The sequence below is a fragment of the Varanus komodoensis genome, unplaced genomic scaffold, assembly GCF_004798865.1.
Source record: "Varanus komodoensis strain SLA01 unplaced genomic scaffold, ASM479886v1 scaffold7_3, whole genome shotgun sequence".
NCBI classification, from domain to species: Eukaryota; Metazoa; Chordata; class Lepidosauria; order Squamata; family Varanidae; genus Varanus; species Varanus komodoensis.
In genome coordinates, this window is record NW_025336480.1 from 14,389,786 (window position 1) to 14,413,121 (window position 23,336).

Genomic DNA, 23,336 nt, shown 5'->3' on the forward strand with positions numbered 1-23,336 from the left:
ATTATGATTATAAAGTACTTAAAAACTCCTCAGTATAAGTTAGACCAAAATAAAAGGAATGCAATGCTCAGTATTCATAGGTAAACTCAGAGGAAGGTACCAACCGCAGCACCCTAGCAACAGGCACGCTGCGGCTTGCTGTATTCCCCTTGACCGAGCGATGTGTCTGTCTCCCTGTTTACAGGGCAAGAATGCATGGAAGGGAGAAGGGTGGAATCATGGTAAAATTGTGTCTTTCCTTTTTTCCAGAAATCTCTGTAGGACCTGGAGCAGCTGTGAAGTGCCATGGACATGCAGACATGCAAACAGCAGAACTGTGCTGTGTGAACCCAGCCTGTGCATATTATTCAGTTTGTAATGGCACTGTGAGTCCCTTGGACTACAAGGCGATCAAACCGGTCAGTCCTAGAGGAGATCAGCCCTGACTGCTCTTTAGAAGGCCAGATCCTGAAGATGAAACTCAAATACTTTGGCCACCTAATGAGAAGGAAGGACTCCCTGGAGAAGAGCCTGATGCTGGGAACAATAGATGGCAAAAGAAGAAGGGGACGGCAGAGGATGAGGTGGCTCGATGGAGTCACTGAAGCAGTTGGTGTGAGCTTAGGTGGACTCCGGGGGATGATGGTGGACAGGAAGGCCTGGAGGAATGTTGTCCATGGGGACGTGATGGGTAGGAAACAACTTCTGGACTAACAACAATGGCACTGCAATGTTTACTATGTTATTCTATTTGCCATGTATTTAGCAAACCAATAAAAATGTCTAGATTTGGGCAATATAAGCAAGTCCCATGCTATCTAGATGAAGATGGTCTCCCAGCCTTGGTCTATTCAGCTTCAGAACAAGGAACATTAATTTACATTCACTGGAAGTTCTGGAAAATGGAAGTCTTTAAAAACAGATGTTAGATCTCCAGAAGTTTTTGACTTCAGCTTCCAGCATTCATCATCATTGGCCATAGTGTCAAGGTTAGGGTCAGGAATTTCTGGGAGTCTAAATCCAAAAAAATCTGCAGATATGCCGTCTGCTTTAAAATAAGGCAATCTCCCATAAAAATGGGATGTAGATGCACCTTGTGCAAAAGACACACAGTGGTTTGACCAAAGAGTCATTGCAGAAGCAAACTTACAACTACACAGATTAAGGGTGTCTATTTGTAAAGAAAGCATATATAGGAACAGTCCTGGAGTATACAAACCTTCTTCATGTAAATTTCAATGGAAACTGAAGACATTTTACATAATTTAGAGTCCGGCACTGTTATTGATTCTTACCTAATCCTGCAAGACAGTCCAAATACATAGGGAAGGATCCTCCAGAACAGATTTGGAGGGCACTTCTGTGAGGATGAGAAGAGATCCAATCTGCAAGGGGTGTACTTATCCTGATGGTACAACGGATCTGGATGTAACCTATAAACTGCAATTCTATGCACACTTATTTGAGGACGTGCCCCATTGAATACAGTGGGACTTACTTCAGAGTGCATAAGCATAGAATGAGCAGGTTAAAACACCTGCTGGACCAGCTGTGCTGCTGATTTTCTTGGCAACCACAGCAAAGGCGCCAAAAGCAAATCTAGATTACAGACAGTGCTACCAAGAACCAAAACAGGCTTCATTTGCTTAAGCAGCTTTTTCCTGTGCTGATGCCTTTGCACAGTCAATTTGTTAAATCAGGTATTATAGAAATAGTTGGTGTGACTGAGGTGACATGTTAATCTCAGTGGCTTTACTGTTTCCCTGTAATGGCCACTTTATGTTGGGTACACAGTAAAGATGTTTTATGGTTCAAGCAGGAGATTTATCCACACATATATGTTAAAGGCACTTTGGAATGTTCTCACGTAACAGAGCAATGGCTCCCTAATGCAGACATTAGATGCATCCAAAATTTTGCTCTCCTTTGTATCCACAACACAAATGCCACCCAGTAGTTTTTGTACAACTCCTGGGGAAGAGAAAGTAAATGTCAGCTATTTCAAATAAACACAGCTTCTCGGATTTCTTAATCAATTTACTTTCAGAATGTATATTCCTCTTTCGATCAAATGTTTGAAGCAAAACAGTAGAAATACTGCAGAAAACAGCACTCCATAAAAAGCAAGCCGGATCATAAATATCTCAACTCATATTTTGAAAATGTTAGGAAGTGAATTTGCTGGAGTGCGTCTGTATGTCAATTTTATTAAGATCACTGGGAGCTTTTGCCCTCCACCAGGGTGGGGGACCTGTTAAGATGGTATGTCCCCAGAGGCTAATGGATCCTGGTTTTCAGAGGGCTCTGGGGGATTTTCTGGCTGAAAAGGCAGGCACTCCTGTCAAAACCCTGGTGGTGCTGTGGAACGAAGAAATGACAACCCACTCACTGCCAGATGCCTGCTCTGTTGTAGAGCTCACATGGCTCCATGGTATGCCCTGGAGCTGAGAGCAATGAAGCAACTTAGGAATTTGCTTGCAGATGGAGGGAAATTCCCAGTGATGCAGTTGCAACCTGGTGTGCTCTTGCAATCAGACATATTTGGAGGTAGTGAGAGTGGCAAAGAAACAATATTTCATTGTCTCTATTCACTCTTCTCTTCACTACCCAACAGAGCTGTTCCTGGAGATCCTGCACTTCTTGCATGCTGGCCCCAAGGACATCAACCAGGCAGTAGCAATGATATCAAAGCCCACAAATACCAGAAGAGTGTTAGTTGTGGGAACTCCCTGCCGCATAGATGGAAGCAGATGTATGCTGTAAAGACCTGTGGACTCACCAGGTATGCTGTCTCCCTGCAGGACAGATTAGAGATGCAACTAAAAGGTTGCCAAGGCTCATAAAGCCTACTGACCCATATCCCTTCCTTCTTATCCAAGCAGGAAGGAATGGCACTGTCAAGCAGAACTTAGAAGAAATCATGTCAGACTTTGAAGCTTTGGGGAAGAAGATCAAGCAACCCTGGAACCCAGTGTTCTCTCTTCCATTCTTCCAGCTCTCAGAAGAGGACTAGTCCAGGAAAGAAAAATACTCAGGGTGACTGCCTGGCTATGAATGTTGAGCCATCATGAGAATTTTGGATTCTGGGTCTATGGGCTACACTTTCTGGAAGATGGACTGCTGACAAGGGATGGGTTGCACCTTACAAGGACTAGAAAGAATGTCTTTGGTCACAGTATGAAGAAGTTTATTAGGAGAATTTTAAACTGAATCCTACAGTGGAGGTAGAAATACACTCAGGGGTCACAATGGGCAAAGTCTTAGGCACCACAACAGAGACAGCATCTCTGAGAGCATCCAATAATAGTCTTCCAAAAAATGTAGGAAGAAAGCTAGCGTATAAAGCATGCGGTCTTTGAGAAACAGATGGCAAACAGCTGGAATGAAAACACAGAGAAACACATTAAATTATGGGAACTTTTTTTTAACAACATGGCTTTTCAAAGGAATATCATTAGCTTAATTCAGGTTGGACATTATCACTATATAATGTTCAGTGAGATAAACTGAAATCAAGAAATAAACATGGGGCAGAGGGGACAACACACATTTTTTATGTACTGGCATCCTTCTAATATCGGACATGACTCCAAATGAGTAATGTGCTGTCTTTGATTTGATAAACATTTATAAGAGAAAATACAAGGACAAACTTCATTCATCTGCCAGAAAATATACTAAACCACAAACAGCTCAATCACACCCATGCCTAGGCAGAAGAAAGTCCCATTACATTTAATAGGTCTTACTTCCAGGCCTGTGGGTGCAGGGTTGCTCCTTGGCTGCAAAGATATACTCATCTGCCTGGAATTAAGTCCCAATAAACTATGGGGCTTACTTCTCAATACGCACACATACATTGCAGCCTGAGGCTATTTTGTTTTGATTCCAATGCAGCAGCTACCCACAAAAATTCTCTTCCAGCTGATCTTTGAAAGGATGTTATGCTGAACAACCAGAGGGGAAATTCATGCAGTAAAACTGCAGCGCTTCCCAGCCCTTTAACATTCTTATGGTGAGCAGTATGATTCCCCCATTTGTCAGTAAGCTGTTGTTTCCCCCCACTTGCCATTAACTGCTGCCACAATGCTGAGAAGAGCAACAAGAGACCCCCCTCTGGGTTGATGGTGGTGTCACTCCATCATCAGCTAACAGGGGGTGGTACCCCAGCAATTTGGTTAGCAGCCATTCTCTAGGACATAGTACATATCAATCATCTTGCTGACGTGTTTGGCTCGCCAGGGGGCTGGGTCCTTGAGGGCTGAGGCTTTTCTGGGTGAGGCAGACCTTTGTCCTGTACAGCTTTGGATGAAAAATATGCATGTTATGGGCTTGAGACATAGTACTGTGAACTTGATGCCAGGAAAGAGGGAATTTTGCTTTTCTGTAGCAGGAAGGAAGATAGTCCTTTCATGGGGAGTAGGGGAATGTCTCCTCTCTGGTCACCTTTCAATTACAGTTTCTAAGTTACTCAAGATCTCTTATCAGAATTGCCATGTTCTGTGTCTGTAGATGTGTCACAAATGAACAAATATAAATGAGGTGTCATCCTTTTTTAACCCCTTGGTAAGATGCAATGATATTTTCTTACATACTCAACCACACACAATGCCAGTCAGTTTTCTCTTCTTTTGTGCATTTCACTTCTGAAAATTTCCAGGATGATCAGAAAGAACAGAATCAAAGCCTGAGGATAAGGAGCATCTGGTCTGGATGTAATCCAAGGGATCCTAAACCTAGGTCCCTCTTCTTTTCTAACCTCTCCTCCCATCTTCAGAATGGAATAGTTCATCTTTATTGCTCTGGAACAACAAGTTCAATAAAAGGCAAGTCTATCCTCTTGATAGGATCAGCTGTTCAAATCCTAGCTTGAAAAGCAAGTAAGCTGATGTCCTTAATCTCGTCCTTTCATGTCAGCCACTTGCATTCATTTATCATCATCAATGCAATGGCCCGTTTAGGATTCTAATCTCTAAGGGGTGGTCAAGATTAATGGCTATTATACTGAGACTCAGGAGGTAGGTCTTGTTAAAGGTGCCAATGGACTTTTTTAAATAGATGGTTGGTAGTCAAAGTCTAGGAGTGAAATTTCCTGATTTTGGCTTGTCTTGTTCAGTTATACAGGGACCACCTAGGGACCCATTGTATGTTTTGCATTCAATAACCTCAAATAAAATAAACAAATTGGTGCAATCTGATTAACATATATGGCAATCAGGTTCAGATCTTGACCATTAGGAATTGCACAGAAGACAGAATTTAATCAGGTGTAGTTTTTGCCATCAGGGTGCAAAAATCATGCCTGGGGTTGCATCACTTATAGATACAGGATTCTTATCAGGGTCACGATTCAGCAGCCTTATCATCCTTCAGGCATATGGTCATTTCATGTAAACTGTAATTGTTTTGCTCTGCTCATTTGCATTATTTAGTGGGGTTTTATTAGTGTTATATATCTGTGGTAAATAAGAAAGGAGTTTTCACTGGAAACAGTGAGTTAGAGGGCATGTTTACTGAAAATGTATTTCAATATACAAAACATTTATTAGATAAGTGCCTAAAAACAACAATGTATTTTCATCCTTAAAGGAATAGTTCTGAAAAATATGAAACCAAACATATTATTTTGTAAATGTAGTGTTTATGTAAGAGATCAGTGATCTGAAACTAAATTTTAACAGGGGAATGGGAAATATGAATGAAAATAGAATGTAAGAACAGGAGAAAAGCCCTGCTGGATCAAACCAACAATTTAACATCCTGTTTTCCAACAGCTAACCAAATACCATAGGGAAATCCACAAACTATTTTCTCAAAGCACCTGGTATTCAAAATGCCATTGTGTTTGAACATGAAGGTTTGATTTAGTTACCACAGCTATCAATAGCTTATCCTCCATGAATATATCAACTTCCTTTTTAAATTGAGTAACCATCACATCATGTGGCCATCAATCTATAAATTAATTATACATTGTGTGGAAAAAGTACTACTATCTGTCCTGAATCTGCTGCCATTGTTTTATTGGGTAACCCTACATTTTAGTGATCTGAGACAAGAAGAAATAAGTTCCTCTATTACTGATGTCCAGCCATGAATGTAATGACTTTTGTAGAGAAAATTGGTACCATTTGTACATTAGAGTTAGAAGGTATCAGCTGGCCTGAGAAAAGAGGTACAAACTTCTTTAGAAAAATATTCACCCCAAATAAGTGTGAAGACTAAGAGACCCAGTTCACATTTCACTGTGGCAATTCCCATGCCCATAGTCCTCTGAATTTGGAGGGTTACAGGCAGCCACACATCTTCCAAGAAATTCAGCCCTCACTTCAGAACATTTAAGTACAATTCAAATAGCAGCATGGCATGCACCATGTCTTAAATCTCTTTCTAAAAGTCTTGTTTATGAAAAGCATGCATTGATTTAGAAGAAATGTGTGCAGAAGATAATCTTTTTAATCTGTTACATCTCCATTCATGACTACCATCATTCCTAAAGAGAAGTACCATAAAAGTCAGTGTGAAAACAGATTTTTTATATGTAGCTTAGAAAATATTGAGGACTTGCATCACTATTTGATAAAGGCAGACCATAAAATCTGGCTGAAAAAACATTATTACTCCCAGTTCTTGCTAGAACTCAGTTTGGGGCAATTGCACAGAAAATGTACTTTCTATCTTATGGTTTCAATGAAATATACCTAGGAGATAAATCTAATTTGGCAATACTGTTGATAGTAGTATAGTATAAGTGATTTATGTGAATACTTTATGGCAAAAGTTCCTAATACTGGCACAACTGTTGCAAAAAGTTGCAAAAAGTTTTCTGTTGTAAAACTTTTCATTTTTCCACCTGGCACAAACAGTAACATTTGTTACCTATTCACAGAATCATGAATATAGCAATGAATCAACACATTTCTATTCTTTATGAAAGTCTGTCTTGAGTAAAAGCTGTAATTTAAAACATTATTGTACAAACTACAGATCAAGTGGGCAACTTAGAAGAACTATACAAATTAACTGACAGAACTATGAATGTACAATAGCATAATGAGAAGAAGCCAGCTGATACCCAGCTCAACAGCAGTTGAGGACAATATGGCATGAATCTCATCCATAATTTCCAGCTAACAGTTCTTTATTCATTCAGTTTCCAAAACATGAGTACTACTATTCCAGTACATGTGCTTTACAAGGAAGTATTGATCAGTTTGTTGACAATTTAAAAATTATTCATTTCACAGTTATATTTATAGAAAAAGATCAGGAGAATGTAGTCAGTAAAAACAGATCTTGAACTGACAGGCTTTTCCTGACAGTTAACATTGTCCTTTTTAAGGCTCCTCCACAATCACATTGTGCTGCAACCTAGGTGTGTTGGGATTATGCTCAATTAGCCAATCAGCCAGCCAAGTCTATAGAACAAGACCAGAGAGAGAGGGGGAGGGAGAAAGAAGAAACAAGTTACTTCAAATTTCATTCCTGTATGAAGATATTTGCTAAAAGGAGGCATTCAAACTCTGTATCACTGCATACAGAAACTCACAATCCTATTTACTAACTTCCCTTAATAATTCCAATTTCTTCCACTGGTTTTATAAGGGAAGGTTCCTTCAAGGCCTTCAACCCCCCTCCCAGTGCTTTTTCCCTGTGCTTTTGAAACTGACCTGAATGGGAGATGCTCAAGATACAGTGCTCTTGGCATACAAAGGACAATTGTTTGTGGACATTCTGGCTTGATGAAGTTATGAAGTATGCAAATAAGCAAGTGCTGCTCTTCTGTTCTGCATACAATAAAGGTCATTTCTTTACAGGCAGTGGGTTTGGGAATCAGGTCCCCAAACTGGCATCAGGCTGATATTTGTTAACTAGCATTAGCAGGAGAACTCTACCACCTGATATTGGCCATTATTAATATTGTGATACATACAAAAGGATCTGCTGGCTTCTTCTTACACAGTGCTGTAAGTCCTTTCAGCAGGATAGGAGTAACATAAAGGTTCAGATAATCCTTAGCAGCTTGCCCAACTGGGATAGGTTCAATGATTACTGAAGAAAAAAAATTAAAAATTTTAAGGTAAATGTATTGATTTAAAGGTAATTCACTGACTTCTGATTCTGAACATATTCACTGTTTGTTTTCTCATAGTCAGGAGAACTTTAAACTGAAACTATTTTTTTCCCCTAGGATGCATCGCGTTATAAAAAAAAAATAACTATACCCTGTTGTTTCCAGTGGCATTCAGCAGTAAACTTATGCTATTTCTTGTCTCTAGAATTATTAGCTGGTGAAGCTACTCCATAGAAACAGACCATAAAAACTGACCTTGGGATGGTGAAATATAAAGCTACTTGAAGTTGTACTCAGTTCACTGGATAATGAAAAGATAAGGGCCTGTCCATAGGACCAACTTGTAAAAAGAAAATGTGCCGTTATTAGTAACTGCTAATATAAGAGTCAACCTTCTCCTCTGAAAAGGTCCAGATTGTATTTCCCTGCCTCATTCCTCTGACCAGCAAGTGGATTTCTGGCTTGCTTGCACACATTCCATTTCCACCCAACATCCCATATGCAGAATGTAATGATTGAATTGGAAGAGGCAAAGTTTACTTAAATAGGAAATGTCCCTGACTCAACAAGTGAAGCCCTGCTTGAAGGGGTTAGGGAGACACAATTTAGTGTATTTGTAATTGTTGTTCAGCTATTATGTTTTTGCATGAACTCACTGCTCACTTCCATTGTCACCATGTGAAGAAATATTACAGTGAACATGTCTAAACTAAAGTGGGCACCTGGTGGTTCTCTAGGTGTGTGGCCTACAGCTTCCATCATCCCTGACCCTTGGTTATGCTGATTAGGGCAGATGGCAGCTATAGCCTCCAGACTGTTTGGTTTACAAACTGTTCACCCGTGGTCTCAGTAGACCCAGAGAGCTTTTGTTATAGGTATTTTTGGCATATGAAAGAAATATGCTTTTCAGAAAACCGATTGTTTCTCTAGGAATAAATATTGATTCCTACAATTTGGTAATGCAAATTGTCATGGCCACCTACTGAATAGTGCCCAAGACATTAATGCTGATGAATGACATGAGCCTCTCAGTTTCCACGTACACATAATATATGCCATGCCTTCTTTTGTGACTTTGAAAATCTAGTTACTAAAAAAAAAAGTGTGTCCTGAGCAGTTTTGTGATCCTGCATTTACATATTTCTAAAATGTGTAACTGGCATTATTTTGATCCAAAAGTATTCTGACAGTATAAGAAATTTTAATTATATTTTAATAAGCTTTCTTCTTGAATGTATTGCAATCTAGTGGTTAACACTCATCTAGCTCCGTTTCCAAACAAAACAAAACTACAAACTCCAGCTACCCCTCCTGAATTTCATCTCCTCTGAGACAAACCCTGCTTCCTTGCAGCCTGTAATCCAGTTTATGGAAATGACATTATTACAGCATTGGCTCTGGATCCTTGGTAGCACAAACACACACAGTCCATGGATAAACTATTTATTTGTCTTCTGGAAAGGCCTTAATGTTTAAAGGAGCCATACTTTTGATTCTACACCACTGTATTGATACAGAGTAAAGCTGATTTGGGGTTATCACACAGGGATCCATATCAAAGGGAAGGATTAGCATATAAGAAAGAGAACAGTGGCTAGTGTTGGGCACATTAAAGGTCATGTGCTACTAACTGGCATATGCTTGAAAATGACTTGAATTATAGATAAATTCTGCAGTTATGTAAATAAATATGGAAGCTAGGAAAGCAGTTAGGTAATTCCAAATGAAAACATTAAAGGCTAGACGTGAAGCTATCATTACTTGCAGAAAACAGGCAGATACACTATCTATAAATGTTTAGCTCTAGGTTGGCTATAGCATTATGTTTCCATCTGCAAATAAATATGAATATCCCACACCATCTCCAATGTAAGAGCAAAACAGAACAATCAGCCACACATGGTTTATGGAATTACATTGCAACCCTATGTATGTCTATTCAGAAGCGCAATTAAACTTACTCCAGGGGATGTGGGTAGAGAAGAGCTGGGGCCTCCAGTTGGTTGGTGCAGGCCTCCAGTCCCCATCAGCCCTAGCTGGCCTGACCAATGGTATTAGATAATAAGAGCAGTAGTTCATTATCTGGAGACCCACAAGTACTCCCGCCTTGATGTGCAGGACAGCAGTCCTACAGCAAAATCCTATCCAAATCTATTCAGATGTCCCACTGAGCTCAAGTAGACCTCCTCTCAGGAAAATAGCTATAGGGTGGCAGTCCTAGTGATTCTTCTTGCCAGCTGCATTAACAACCAATTAAGGCTAGGTTAAGCAAGGTTTAAGGAGTCAAACAATCAAACTAATATATGTTCTTTACAATTGAAAGACCATGCCTCGAAAAATTCCCCAGAATCAAAAATGACAGAAAGCTTTGTGTTTTTAGAATGAAGTGGCTCCTTAATTATACCTGGTTAGTGCCTTATTTCCTAAATCACTGAAAGTGTAGACCTATGCATACCAATCCAGAGGTAAGGCTCTGTTTAAAAGAGCTTGCTGGAAGATGAATGGGCCTAAGATTGCAGTCTGAGATAAGTTAGTTTCTAGTATCTGGAACAGTGTTTCAAGAACATTTGGCAGACAAGAAGGAAATAATAGCCTAGCCAAAATCCTACTATATTCTTAGAAGATTCTGATTCATGCTGCTCCACCCAGGCTCAAAATTCTGCAGATTTAAGCTTAGATTAAAAAGCTAGACTCTATTTAAATGGGATGGCTAGAGATGGAACAGCCTTTTTCATGGTGTTACACATTCTAGATAGCAATAACATACCTTCAGGAAACATGAATCGGATTTCCCTTTCAGCTGAGGCAAAGTTGGCACTGCCATGCAGTCCATTCCTCAGATCATCTGTCCCATAGATTGCTCTTAAACTAAAAACAACAGAGACATGATAGCATACATACAATGCAATCCTATGCATGCCTGTTCTATTAAGAAAGCTCAGTGGACGTTACTACCAAATAAGGGAATATAAGATGGCAGTTTCAAGGGGCAAACATATGCATGTTTAAACAGAACAAAATCCTACAACTCCCAGCATTCCTGGAGGAAGCGTGTTGTGTATTGAGAACTTTTTCTAACTCCAATCATCCTAATATGCTTGGATGACAGCATGAGTCATTTAAATTTTAATAAGCTTTCAGTAAGTTGGGGTGTGGAGAGTAACTTTGTCTACTAACCTGAAAAAGCATAACAAAAAAGGCAGGCCACATGGCCAACAGAAGACCTATTGCCCTGCTATCCCCTACTTTCTGACCAGCTAGCACCCTATGTCTCTCCACGAACCAATCCACAGGTGATTTCTATATAAGTATGGAACAGCAGAGGCTGTAGGACTGGGAAGATGCTGGTAGAATACTGTGGTCTTCCAAATGTTGCTTGACTGCAGTTCCTATCATTTCTGCTACACTAATTCATGGAAGTTATAGTCAAATAATATCTGAGGCCACCAATTCTCTGCCATTGCTAAAAACTCTGGTAAGCAAGATATAGCATGCAGGTTTACACTGTCTAGATCTGAATGTACTATTAAGTAAACCATTGAAGAAGAACATGTGAAAATGTGGTCCCATGAATTATTTCAAACTTCATTCTCCCAATTCTATAACCATTTTGTAAAATAAAGAATACAACATTAAAAATTACTTCCATTAATTTCATCTGGGCTATGTTCAGGTAAGTGGTTTTTAAGTACTCTGAAGTAAGTTAGTTAGTTACCTGTCAGGATGTGTTTCCTTAGCTGTTATGCTACTTGAGGGCCCAAGAAGTTCCTTCCAGTATGAAATGGCTTGATGCCGAGCAAGAACCATTGCAACTAGAGGCCCAGAACTCATGTAAGCTGTCAGGTTAGGAAAGAACATTTTCCCATACTGTTCTACATAGAAGTTGCTACACTGCTCTGGGCTTAGTTGGAGCTTTCGTTTCTACAGAAAACAAGAGACAGAAAAATCTTGTTCACATCACCATACTGCATTACAAAAGCCTTACAATTTATTTTTCAACAAGCTCTCTCCAATCTTTATACAGTACAATCACTTGGTAAAATGTTAGTCACTGTGTCTTCTTCAAAGACATTGGGAGTCCTGTTTAATTTTGGAACATGCTGGAATCAAATATCTGGGGTGTTAAAGGCTAAGTTCTGTTATTCTTTCATCATGATATTGTAGGGGATAAGGCCAAGGCCACTTGTGACTAAGAGGCATTCCTATTCTGGTAAGTCAAAGCCAACAGGGGAGCTACTTCACACAAACAACTTAACCACAAGGGACAGACTTCATGCAGCTACATGAAAGACTGTGTGTCTTGTTATGGACCTGTTTGGTCATCCAGATCTGCAGGTCATTCCCTCTTGCAAAGGTCTGCTTGCTGGGCACCTGTAAAATAGTGTTTTCTTGCACTGCTCCCAAATGTGGAATGCTCTGTCTTTAAAACTGAGACTGGTGCCTCCACTTTCTGGAAAGGAATTAAGACACCCTAAATTATGAATAATGGTTTTTAATGTTTTATTGGTCTTTTAATACAGTGTTGTATTTCAGTTCTTCTATACCACCTTGGAAAGGCAGTAAATACTATAAATAAATAGTATTTATCTGGATGAACGCCAGTGTGCAGTGGAACCCAGAGTATTGGATTAGGACTTGAGAGACCCAAGTTCCAGTCTCCACTCAGTCATAAAGATAACTGGGTGAGTTTGAGCCACTCAATGACTCTCATCTGACAGGGTTGTTGTTAAGATACAGGGGAGTGGAACAGGAGGATTATTTAAGCCACCCATTTCTTTTCAGGAAAAGGGCAGAATATAAATATAATAAATAACTTGCTATGGCAGGTAATGCTTGTGCGACTCAGGCCTCTGTGAGGCAACTGGATAAGACTGTTTGGAAACATGAAGTAGGAGGCCACCAGGAAGCTGATGGTACCCAAATCTCTTTGCTGATCTCTTTTCTTCATTGGGCATCATGGGGAAATCTGTAACAGTAGTTATGGTTGGAATCTGACTATCCACACATATTCATAGGAATTAAAAATATATTGCTAACTTGGGTATTTCCACTCTTGGTGTATAATATAGTACCCTTGCCATTTCAGTTCTGCACAAGTACTTTAGTAACTGGCAGGAATTATGCCGAAAATAATTGTCTTGTGAAGGAAAGGAAGTACTGCTTGTATATAAAACTGAACCATTTTTTTAAAGTTAAAGAGAGGCCACAGCTGGGCAATAGCAGCATCTAGTGGTCACTTTCAACCATTGTACCTTCAGAACTGCCAAATTCATGTGGATGTGTCCAGAGGAGTCTTTTATGGCACCATCCCTTTGCCACACACACTTGATAAAGCTGGACATAGCCACTATCTTCTTCATGTGTTCCTCCCATATTTTCCTACTGTTTATTCCATTTTCTTCTTTACTGCTATTAATGAAAAAAAAGATGGCACAGGTGCGTAATGCCTTCTGATCACTAGTTGAAGCTGCCCCCTCCAAAAAAAATCTGGCAGCACCCATGTTTATATAGAAATGGGAATGATGGTATGTGGATGATGGAATATATTGATTTTGAATTAGTGTTTCCTTATTAGTTTTGAATTTCAGTGCTGCTAGATAAGAATGCATTGTTGTGTCTCAAATGAAAGCATTTGGTACTTGGGACTATTTGGAACACAACAACAAAACTCCCTTTGAACAGACATATACCAGCTGGCATTAGGGCTGCCTGAAAATTATCCTCTTCACAGCTATCTTTTTTATTATAGTAACTTCACAAAGTAATCTATACATTTATTCTGGACTGATTACTTTTGTATCTTGATGTTCACTCCTATCCTTCACTTTATTTATTTCAAGCACTTTAAAACCGTTTAAAATGTTACACCTCACAAAATAAACAGATATTTTGGAATATCTGGCCATGCAAAGTGAGGAAATTGTTTAGTACTCAAGTTTTCCAACTGTTTGTTTACAATTATTTAAGAACTTTAACATTAATATAAAGTAGCGCATGTCCTCCATGACAGTTGGCACATAAATTTACATTTCAGGGTGAAGAATTACCCTGCCTCCATGCACCTGCACTACTCAATGTTCACACAAAATTTATTCAGTGTGATTCTATGTGAAAACACAGACATAGATGTTATAAAGGCTGCTTAGTTGTTGAAAGGATACATTATGAAAAAGGGCAAGATCTCTTTCTTTAACCATATGCTTTAATCATTTTACTCATAGTTAGTTACAGCTTTATACTTTTTTACCTGAACAATGGTGAATCCTGATCTGAGAATTATATCTTCTATTTCTACTTCTTTGTTGACAATATCTGGTTTAATGATTGCCAGGGTTCTTTCAACATAAATCTGAGGTTCAGGCATTAACATCTGCATTTTTGCGATTAAGATTCAAGTCCTCTTCTCTCACTGAAATGAGACATTTGTTATGCCTGTTGCATTAATTGTTGATTAGGAAAACAGAAGAATATTAATCTGCCCTTTCTAAACAATGGCAGCAAGATTACATTGGAGCCTGGGCCTATCTACTGGAACCCAATCCTGTGCATATTTACTCCAACTGACAGTTTCCCTGGCACTGCCAAGCTGAAACCACGCAGCATGTCCTGGCCTCACCCACTTGCCGGAGAACCAAGGGCTGCACCCCCTCTTCCTTCCAGTTAGAACATCATAGAGGCAGCAAGGCCCAACTGGCACCGTCTCTGATCCGAAGAAGGAACAGCTGGAGGGAGTTTGCTTTGCCAGTCCCTGCCAGAAATAACACCCATAAGAACTAAGCTCTAGTGGCCAAGTTTGCTTTGCCTTCGTTTCTTTAATGTTCTGTCTTTAAGACTATATGCCTAAAGGTAGGGTCCATATTATGTAGGGGCACAATCCTATGTATGATTGGTCAGAAAGTAGTTATACAAGTTGCATCTGGAACTTGTAGTCCCTTCCTATCCGAATATGCATAGGGTTGTGTGGTAACCTACACATACAACAAACACATTTCTTCAGAAGCAAGTTGAATCAAGCAGAGAAGCGTGCTTGGGACTGCTGCTTAATGCTGCCACATAGTTGTACGGTGCTGTTCTTAACAACTGAGTAACAGGCAAATAAAATCTAGGGGGTGGTCGTTGCTCAGTCCCAGAGCTACACGCGCAAAGAAAAGCATTGTTTGCAGCTTAACCGCTGCTGGCAAAGGGCTCCTGCCCGTTCAAAGGTCCCCATGGCGCAGCCTCAGCCCTAGGAAGATTTGCTTCAAAGGAAGCCCTGGGGTGTCTCTCCTCGGTTAGCCTGCATGGTTTTACCGCCTGGCAGAGCGACCCTAGGCATGTTTTAGCCAGAGGACTTACACAAAGGCGCTTGGCGTCCACCCTTGCGCGCCGTCCGCGCCTCTTCCCTTCTTTCAGCCTAGTATGGGAAGGAGATTTCGTGGTTGCCGGTCAGTAGTGAGCTGCCCCGTTCAGAGGATGTAGCCCCCGGGCGCCGCGCTGGGAGGGCAACTTGCCCTCGCCGCCCCCGTTATGCAGACCCAGCTTTCTCTCTCCCACCCGGCAACCCCGCGACGAGCCCCCCCACCCCTCGAATTGGGTCGTCCCGCACGTTGCTTGGCAACTAGAGAAACGGCGATTGAAGCGAAGGCGGCAACTACGGCAGCCGGCAAGGCCCGCTCCGAGGCTCTTCTCTCCAACTGGAAACGGCGGTGGAGATGGGTGAGGCAAGCGCGGTTATTTCCTTCTGGTCTTACAACCTCAGCACGGGCTGAGTATATTTCGGTGTAACTCTCTAGGAGTTTATTACTGATCATCCTATCCATGTATATGGTGCTTTACAATCAAGACGAGGACAGGTCTCTACCGCGAGAGGCTTACAGTCTGCAAAGACGACAACAAAGGGAAAGGAATTCCATGCAGCTTGGGGGTGGGTGTATTGATTTTATTTCTTTGCATTTTTGTTGGAGCATGCAATAGGCAGCTTGCCGCCATCTAGATGTTTGCCCCTACAACTTCCACTATCCTTTACTATTGGCTAGCCTGACTGGGGCTGATAGGCGTTGCAGGCCAAAACATCTGGAGGCAACAGGTTTCTCACTGCTGCAGTAAAATAACAGTCTTGTGCTTGTTACTTGCCTTGTTCCTAGGCAGTGTGGCTAATCATTGTATGTTTTCCTCCATGTAAGGTTTTGATCTATTGTGAAACTTTTGTAATGTGGCCACAATTCATGTTTAATTATATTTAATAATAAGTTGAAGCACAATATCTGAACAGAATAATTTACCACAAGACATCTGTATGTCTGCCTGGAGAGGCCTTTTCTGAGAGGTTACAGGATGACTCCACTGATATTCAGAAATCTATATTTCTACTGGGCAGTCCTACCTGTCTACTCAGAAGTAAGTAGCTTTGAATTCAGTGGACTTTGCTCCAAGGTAAGTTGGTTTTACTGCTTTTTCCTGTGACACTAAACTTCCCTCTAGCACTTACCTCTCTACTGCCACGGAACTGTCAATTGTAATATCAATATCAAATGTTTTTAAAGGGACTTTAAAATGCTGAACACAAAGCAAAACAAAACACACACATCCCTAGTTCAAATGTAGCCATTTTCAAAACAGTCATGTTGCTTTCATGGATCTCAATGAATCCAAACTATTTGAGGGTATTAAAGTAATGCCAATAGGGTAAAATAAATCATACCAAGCCCTACAAATAATATGGAGAATGATTCAGACATGGCTTCTTTAATACATTGCAAACTTTTCCACTGGGAAACATTCCAATATGTTCCCACCTACAGTCAGTGGTAGATATATTTAGGTAATTTTAGACTCAGGGCTTGCTTGCTTGTTTGTTTGTTTGTTTTTACACTGCCCAATAGCAGAGACTATTTGGGCAGTTACCAAAAATTAAAAACACACAAGAAAGAGAAAAAAATTAACACGAGGCAATAAAACTATAGCAATTGCAACCAAAACAGCATAAAAGTATATCAGTGGTACAGGATGAAATGCAATATTAAAACTAAAATTATAAGGTAACTGTTAAAATACTGGGAAAATAAAAAGGGTTTCACCTGCTGCAGGAAAAAATACAGAGTAGGCTCCAGGTACACCTCTTTGAGAGCTCATTTCATAGCTGGAGTGCCATAATGGAAAAGGCTTTTCTCCAGGAGCCCGTTCTACAGGAAGTAAGGGGGGAGCTACCAGAAGAACCCCGAAAGATGACTTAAGAGTATGAGTAGGTACATATTGGACAAAGCGTTCCTTCAGATAACCTGGTCCCAAACCATTTAGGACTTTCAGTGTTAATATTAGCACTCTGAATCAGTCCCAGATTTCAGCTGGCAGCTAGTACAGCTGCAGTAGGACTGGCGTAATATGTTTTTGTGAGCCAGTCCCATTAACAACTTATTGCTCTGTTTTAGATCACTTGATGTCTGTGGACTGTTTTCAGAGGCATCCCCACGTACAGCACATTGTAGTAATCCAAATGAGAGATTATCAGAGTGTGGATTACCATAGCTAGGCTCTCTGTCTAGATAGGGTTGTAGTTGGTAGATCAGCTTAAGCTGATAAAAGGTGCTCCTTGCCATGGAGTCCGCTTGTGCCTCAAGTGACAGTTCTGATTCAGGTGCACCCCAAACTACCCCATCCAGAACAGGTTGAATATCACTCAGCTGGACAGATGAACAACCCACTAACAGCACCTCTGTCTTGCCTAGAGTGAGTCTCAGTTTGTTGGCCCTCACCCAGTCCATGACCTTGCTCAGACACTGATTCAGAGGCCACTCCCTCTCCTGGGTTTGATGAAAATGAGAGGGAGTGCTGAGTGTCATCTGCATATTGGTGGTAGCGCAGTCCATGCCTCCACATACCTCCCCCAGAAGTTTCACGGTGATGCTGAACAGCACAGGGGATAAAGTAGAACCCTGCAGTACCCCATGACACAGAGCAATAATCCCCCAGCACCACCTTCTGGTGTCAGCTGGTCAAGGAGGGGTGCAATGCAATGCGGTGCTTCACACCCCTAGCTCAGCCAGCCTGTTCAGAAGGATATCACATTGATGGTATCGAAAGCCACTGAGAGGCCCCAGAAAATCAACAGGGTCATAGTCCCACTGTCTTTCGCCCAGCAAAGTTCATCCCACAGGGTGACCAAGGCAGTTTCCATTCCAAAATCAGGCCTAAAACCTGATTGAAATGGATCTAGATAATCCGTTTCATTCAGGAGTGCCTGGAGCTGTTGAGCTGTCTCTCTCTCAAGTACCTTGCCCAGGAAGGGGATGTTGGCAACTGGCCTATAGTTGTTAACATCCTCTTGTTCCAGGTTAGTCTTTTTCAAGAGTGGCATAATTACAGCCTCTTTTAAAGAAGCTGGTACCACTCCCTTTCTCAAGGAGGCATTTATAGCCTCCTTGGCTCAAGTACAAATCCCTTTCTTAGTTCTTGTAATAAGCCATGATGGGCAAGCGTTGAGCACACAGGTGGTGGGCTGGACTTCACTAAGTACTTTGTCCATATCCTTGGGCCTCAGTAATTGAAACTAGTTCAATAATACTGAACAAGACTGTGCTCTGGATGCCTTTGTGGGTGAAACTGCATTAATTGCGGTGTCCAAGTCATTATCAATCCAAACAACTATATCTTCAAAATGCTGTGCAAATTCATCACAGTGAGTTGCTTAGGGCTTCACAATTTTCTCTGGCCCAGAGTATAGTAGGTCATGAACTACTCAGAAAACCTCTGCTGGATGACACTGAGAAGATGCAATGCTGCTGGAAGAGAACTGCTTCTTTGCCACTCTCACCACCAAAGAGTAGGCTTGCTAGTGAGCTTTAACACATGTTTGATTGGATCCAGCATGAGTTTTCCTCTACCTGCACTCTAGCCACTCTTACCTTCATTGCCCTCAACTTAGGTGTGTACCAAGAAACTGGCTGGAAGAGAGCGCTTGGGAGCAATCGTGTCAACTGCGTAGACATTCTGCATTCCACAGAGTGACCTAGGCTTTGACAGGAGTGCCAGCCATCACAGCTAAAAGCTTCCCAAAGCCCTGTGAAAATCATCAGGTTCATTAGCCTCTGGAGGCAGCAGAAATTCTTGCAAACCATAAGATTGCAGTTTTGATAGCTTACCATCTGAAATTCATCTAAATATACATTTTATACTGAACAGGAGGATCCCTTAGTAATAGTTGCCAAACAAGTGGTCCTTGCTGCCAGGAGAAACGGATTGGTGGAGACATCTCTGTTCCATAATGATCTTTATACTTCAAATTTAACTTGGCATCCAGACAGTTCATAGCTGGTTGAATACAAAGGCAAATGTATAGAACAATCCAAAAGTAAGACATACACATTTGATTGGGACTTATTTTGGAATACCACTACAGTTGCACTCTTCCTAAATGTGAATTTCTTACTACTACAGTTTGTATCACAGTGATGGACTATATCTTATTTTGGTCATGTAAGTGAAAGGGAGTCATTGACTTCTAGGAGAGAAAGTGAAGCAAATGCAGAAAGGGGCATAGATTTCCTCAAAACTGAGATCATCAGAGAGCCATTCACCTTTGTACAAAGCAACCTAAGTTATAACAATGACAGGTTGTAATCATGGGTTTCCTGATGAAAGGCTATGTAGCAGAACATGGTTACCTTACACAGAAGAAAATGCAAGCCATTTTGTATGCCATTATGGCTATACATATTTTAGAACAGGTCTTGAGAGAATTTTTCCACAAAAACGTTCCATGTCAGTTGCACCTTGCATTTTTCCTAGTATAAATTCTGTTTTCATAGAATTATAGAATAGTAGAATTGGAAAGTGTCATAAAATAGTAGAATTAAGAAGGGGTCATCCTGAATGCCTCCAGTGTGGGAGAACCAACAACCTCCCTAGGTAATTGGTTCTATTGTCAAATTGCTCTAACCCCTTACAGTTCTCTCTGATGTTCAGCCATATTCTGACTTCCTCTAATTTGAGCCTGTTATTCCATGTTGTGCACTCTGGGATGATAGAGAAGAGATCCCAAACCTCCTTTGTGTGTGAAACTTTCAAGTACTTGAAGAACAGTCTTCTCAAGCCTGCTCCTGATGCCCAGCTCTTTCAGTCTCCTCAAAGAGCTGTGTTTGTAGTCCTCTGATCATTTTTATTGCCTTCCACTGAATCTTTTCCCATTTGTCTGCATCTTTCTTAAACTGTGGTGCCCAAAATTGGAGGCACAGTACTCCAGATGAGGCCTGAGTAGAAGGGAACTAGTACTTCCATGTGATTGGGAAGTGCTACTACTATTAATTCAGCTCAAAACAGCATTTGGCTTTTTTGCAGCCAGCTAACATTGTTGTCTCATATTTAGCTTATGAATTCCAAGAACCTTCTTGTCTTTAGTATTGTTGAACCAAGTATCTTCCTTCTTGCAAGTATGTATTTAGGTTTCTTTTCCAAGATGCAGAACTTTCCTTCTGTCCCTGTTAAATTTCATTTTGTTGTTTGCAGCCCAGTGCTCCAAGCTATCAAGATCACTTTGAATATTGTTCTGTCTTCCAGGGTATTAGCTATCCTAGTCAATTTTGTTTATTTGAAAATTCAGCAAGTATTCCCTGCAGTATTAATAATCTAGATAATTAATAAACATGTTGAAGACCACTGGGACAAGGACTGAACATTGTTGTTTATATTTGCAAAAATAAATATCCTTATGGAGTACATTCCTGTGAAAAAGTGGGAGGGTATGGAAGTGTAGAGGAAACTACAGAAAATTTCCAACAGTGGTTCAAAATGACAGATCAAGAGTCATACGCATCAGATGAGTTCATGTGACATTCATATACATGCAGCTTGAAGGTATCAAGAAAACTATTAGATGTATTATATATTGATGATGTGGGCTTCAGGGAAGAGAGGCCATATGTTCCTAGAAAATATTAAGGAAAATGTAAAAGGAAAAGGTATATATGTATACAGTGGTACCTTGTGGCGATTGTGGTCGTGCTTCGGGGGGGTGGGGTGAGATGGCTGCAATTCTGCTCGGGGGTGGGGTGCGGAGATGGCCATGATTGCGGTTGTGCTCGTGCAAGAAAGATGGGTGCAGTCACGGTCGTGCTTGGGGAGGGGAGATGGCGGTGATTGTGCTGGGGGAGGGGAGATGGCCACGATCTTTGTTGTTCTTTGTTACTTTGTTGTTCTTTGTCACTTTGTTTCAAAATTTTGTGATTAAAAAAATGGTACAGAACGGATTAATTTTATTTACATTGAACCTTATGGGAAAATTTGACTTGGGTCACGACCAATTTGGGTCACAACCAGAGTAGTGGAACAGATTAAGTTTGTGAGCCAAGGTACCACTGTTCTTATTTTTTCTGGGAAGAGGCACAGCAACCTGTAAGGGCGACTCAGGAAATGCTACAAATATTATTGATTGGAGTATTCTAACAGAAATGTGTGAATGGTGATATGACTATAGCTTCAGCCATATGCTAGCAAATACTCCTCTCACTTCCCAAACATTTGCTCAAAGTACCGCACATTGACTATGGCCTAATGCAGAAGTGTTTCTCCACCATACTAATAACCTTTGGCTGGTTGCAGGGAATTGAATGTGGGACATGATTCATACAAAGCCCTCCCTCCCTCCTACAACTATATACACAAGGTGCACATGTTTCTTCAAAAGTATCTTTTAAGGATGCTACATTTCGATAGGTGTGTTGTGTTTGGTCTGTAAGGAGAGCTGAATCTCTCTGAGTAAAATTTTGAAGTTTGAAGCTGTGAGCTTCATTTGCTGTCTTTGTAACCACTGGCTCCAAGAGGACCCTGTCAAGGGACTCAGTGTGGGCGCCTCTTGGTAGTTGTGCTCATGCATTGTGCATGGAAGGAAGTGGTGTGCACTGGGTTCTATCAAACTGTAAACTATTATTAAATAAAGTTAGCTTTGCTTATTTGTTTATTGTATGCGCTTATGAAAGCTATTATACATGCATGACTTTTTGATGGAAAGTGCAATGTTTTATTTTGGTGTTCATGAGATGGTTAATCTTTGTTAAGAAAAACTGTTGTTTTAATTCTTTTATGTATTATTTCTCATAGCCAAAAGGAGTCCCAGAATCATTTGCAAAGAAACAATGTACAAAATGCAATGCACAAGAACAAATTAATTAAAACCATACAGATTTACAAAGATACTCATCTAAGTGGTCACTGCATTGCACAATCCTATACATATCTATTATGAAGTAGCCCCACTGAGTTCAGGGAGGCTTTTCCCCAAGTAAGTATGCATAAGTTTGTAGTCTCTAGGAGCCAAACCATCTCCATCCAGCACAAGAATGAACAACAAAAATCACCACTAAAGCCAGGGCATCAAACTAATCCAAATGCCTGTGAAAAGAAAATGTGTTTACCTGTCCCATAAAAGATGACAAAGTTTGCACCAAGTGAGCTTTTGTGGAGTGAGTGTTCTAAACTGGGCAGCTACTGCAGAAGTCATTCTCACATCATCACCTTTACCATCTCTTAAAGCAGGCATGGAAAGAAGGGCTTCAGTTGACTGGTTCATATACAGAAGGTAGTTCTTGATTGAGGCAATTTATTTATTATTTATTATTTATTTATTAAAACATTTCTATGCCGCCCCTTGCCCAAGCCTCGGGGCGGCTCACAACACAAAATAAAATACAATAAAATACAAAAATAACAATATAAAATTAACAATATAACATAAATAACAATATAAAAGAAGTCGCCCTGGCCAGATAAATAAGCAAATATTGTTAACAATTAAAATGACGCTTAAATAAAAAGGTCTTCGCCTGGCGCCAAAAAACAAATAATGACGGCGCCAGGCGGACCTCTCTGGGCTTCAATGCCGTGCAATGCTTTTTAGGTCATTTTGAGAGGCCAGGAGAACCTTTGGATAGCTGAGGCTACTGTTGCCAACTGCATGTATTGTTGAAGCTTTTAAGATATAGCCATGATGTGACATGGCATAGTTACTTTCTGTTTGGACTATTGCAATATGTTGTACTTGGTGCTGCCTTTGAAAAGAAACTTCAGCTGGTCCAGAATGCCACAGGCACATTATTGACTGTAAACATTTATAGAGAGCCAGTGAACTCTTGTTATAACAGCTTCATACGCTACTGGCCTGTTTCTGGCCACGAAAGCCAACGTTAGAAAACTAGTACGATTCAAAATGTTAGTCATGACTTATAAAGCCTTACACAGCTTACCCCAGGTTATCTGAAATACGGCCTGCTCATCAGAGACAAATTTGGCAAAAATGCCCAAGAGAACCTCAGTG

General features: G+C 40.6%; 1 protein-coding gene across 3 annotated transcripts; it reads right to left on the reverse strand.

Moving 5' to 3' along the window:
• Positions 1 to 7,115: 7,115 nt before the first annotated feature.
• NME5 (NME/NM23 family member 5) lies at positions 7,116 to 15,526 on the reverse strand. Of its 3 annotated transcripts, none has more exons than XM_044454533.1 (6): positions 15,389 to 15,526; positions 14,301 to 14,462; positions 11,769 to 11,974; positions 10,821 to 10,921; positions 7,913 to 8,031; positions 7,116 to 7,397 (listed from the first exon to the last, which is right to left on the reverse strand). In XM_044454533.1, exons 2-6 carry the CDS (start codon positions 14,427 to 14,429, stop codon positions 7,317 to 7,319), a joined length of 636 nt encoding a protein of 211 aa, XP_044310468.1. In that variant the 5' UTR covers positions 14,430 to 14,462; positions 15,389 to 15,526; the 3' UTR covers positions 7,116 to 7,316. The 3 variants fall into 3 exon arrangements, with proteins under 3 accessions (XP_044310468.1, XP_044310470.1, XP_044310469.1); XM_044454535.1 differs by lacking the exon at positions 15,389 to 15,526 and adding an exon at positions 13,306 to 13,462 and having other exon boundaries at positions 14,301 to 14,347; XM_044454534.1 differs by lacking the exons at positions 14,301 to 14,462; positions 15,389 to 15,526 and adding an exon at positions 13,306 to 13,524.
• Between the last annotated feature and the right edge of the window lie 7,810 nt (positions 15,527 to 23,336).

Excerpts from the sequence above, each read along its gene's own strand:
- NME5 (XM_044454533.1), bottom strand. The coding sequence starts at position 14,429 with ATGCAGATGTTAATGCCTGAACCTCAGATTTATGTTGAAAGAACCCTG. Across the intron at positions 10,922-11,768 it reads AAGGAAACACATCCTGACAG|TTTAAGAGCAATCTATGGGA; the intron begins GTAACTAACTAA and ends TGTTGTTTTTAG. Across the intron at positions 8,032-10,820 it reads CCGATTCATGTTTCCTGAAG|TAATCATTGAACCTATCCCA; the intron begins GTATGTTATTGC and ends TTTTTTCTTCAG.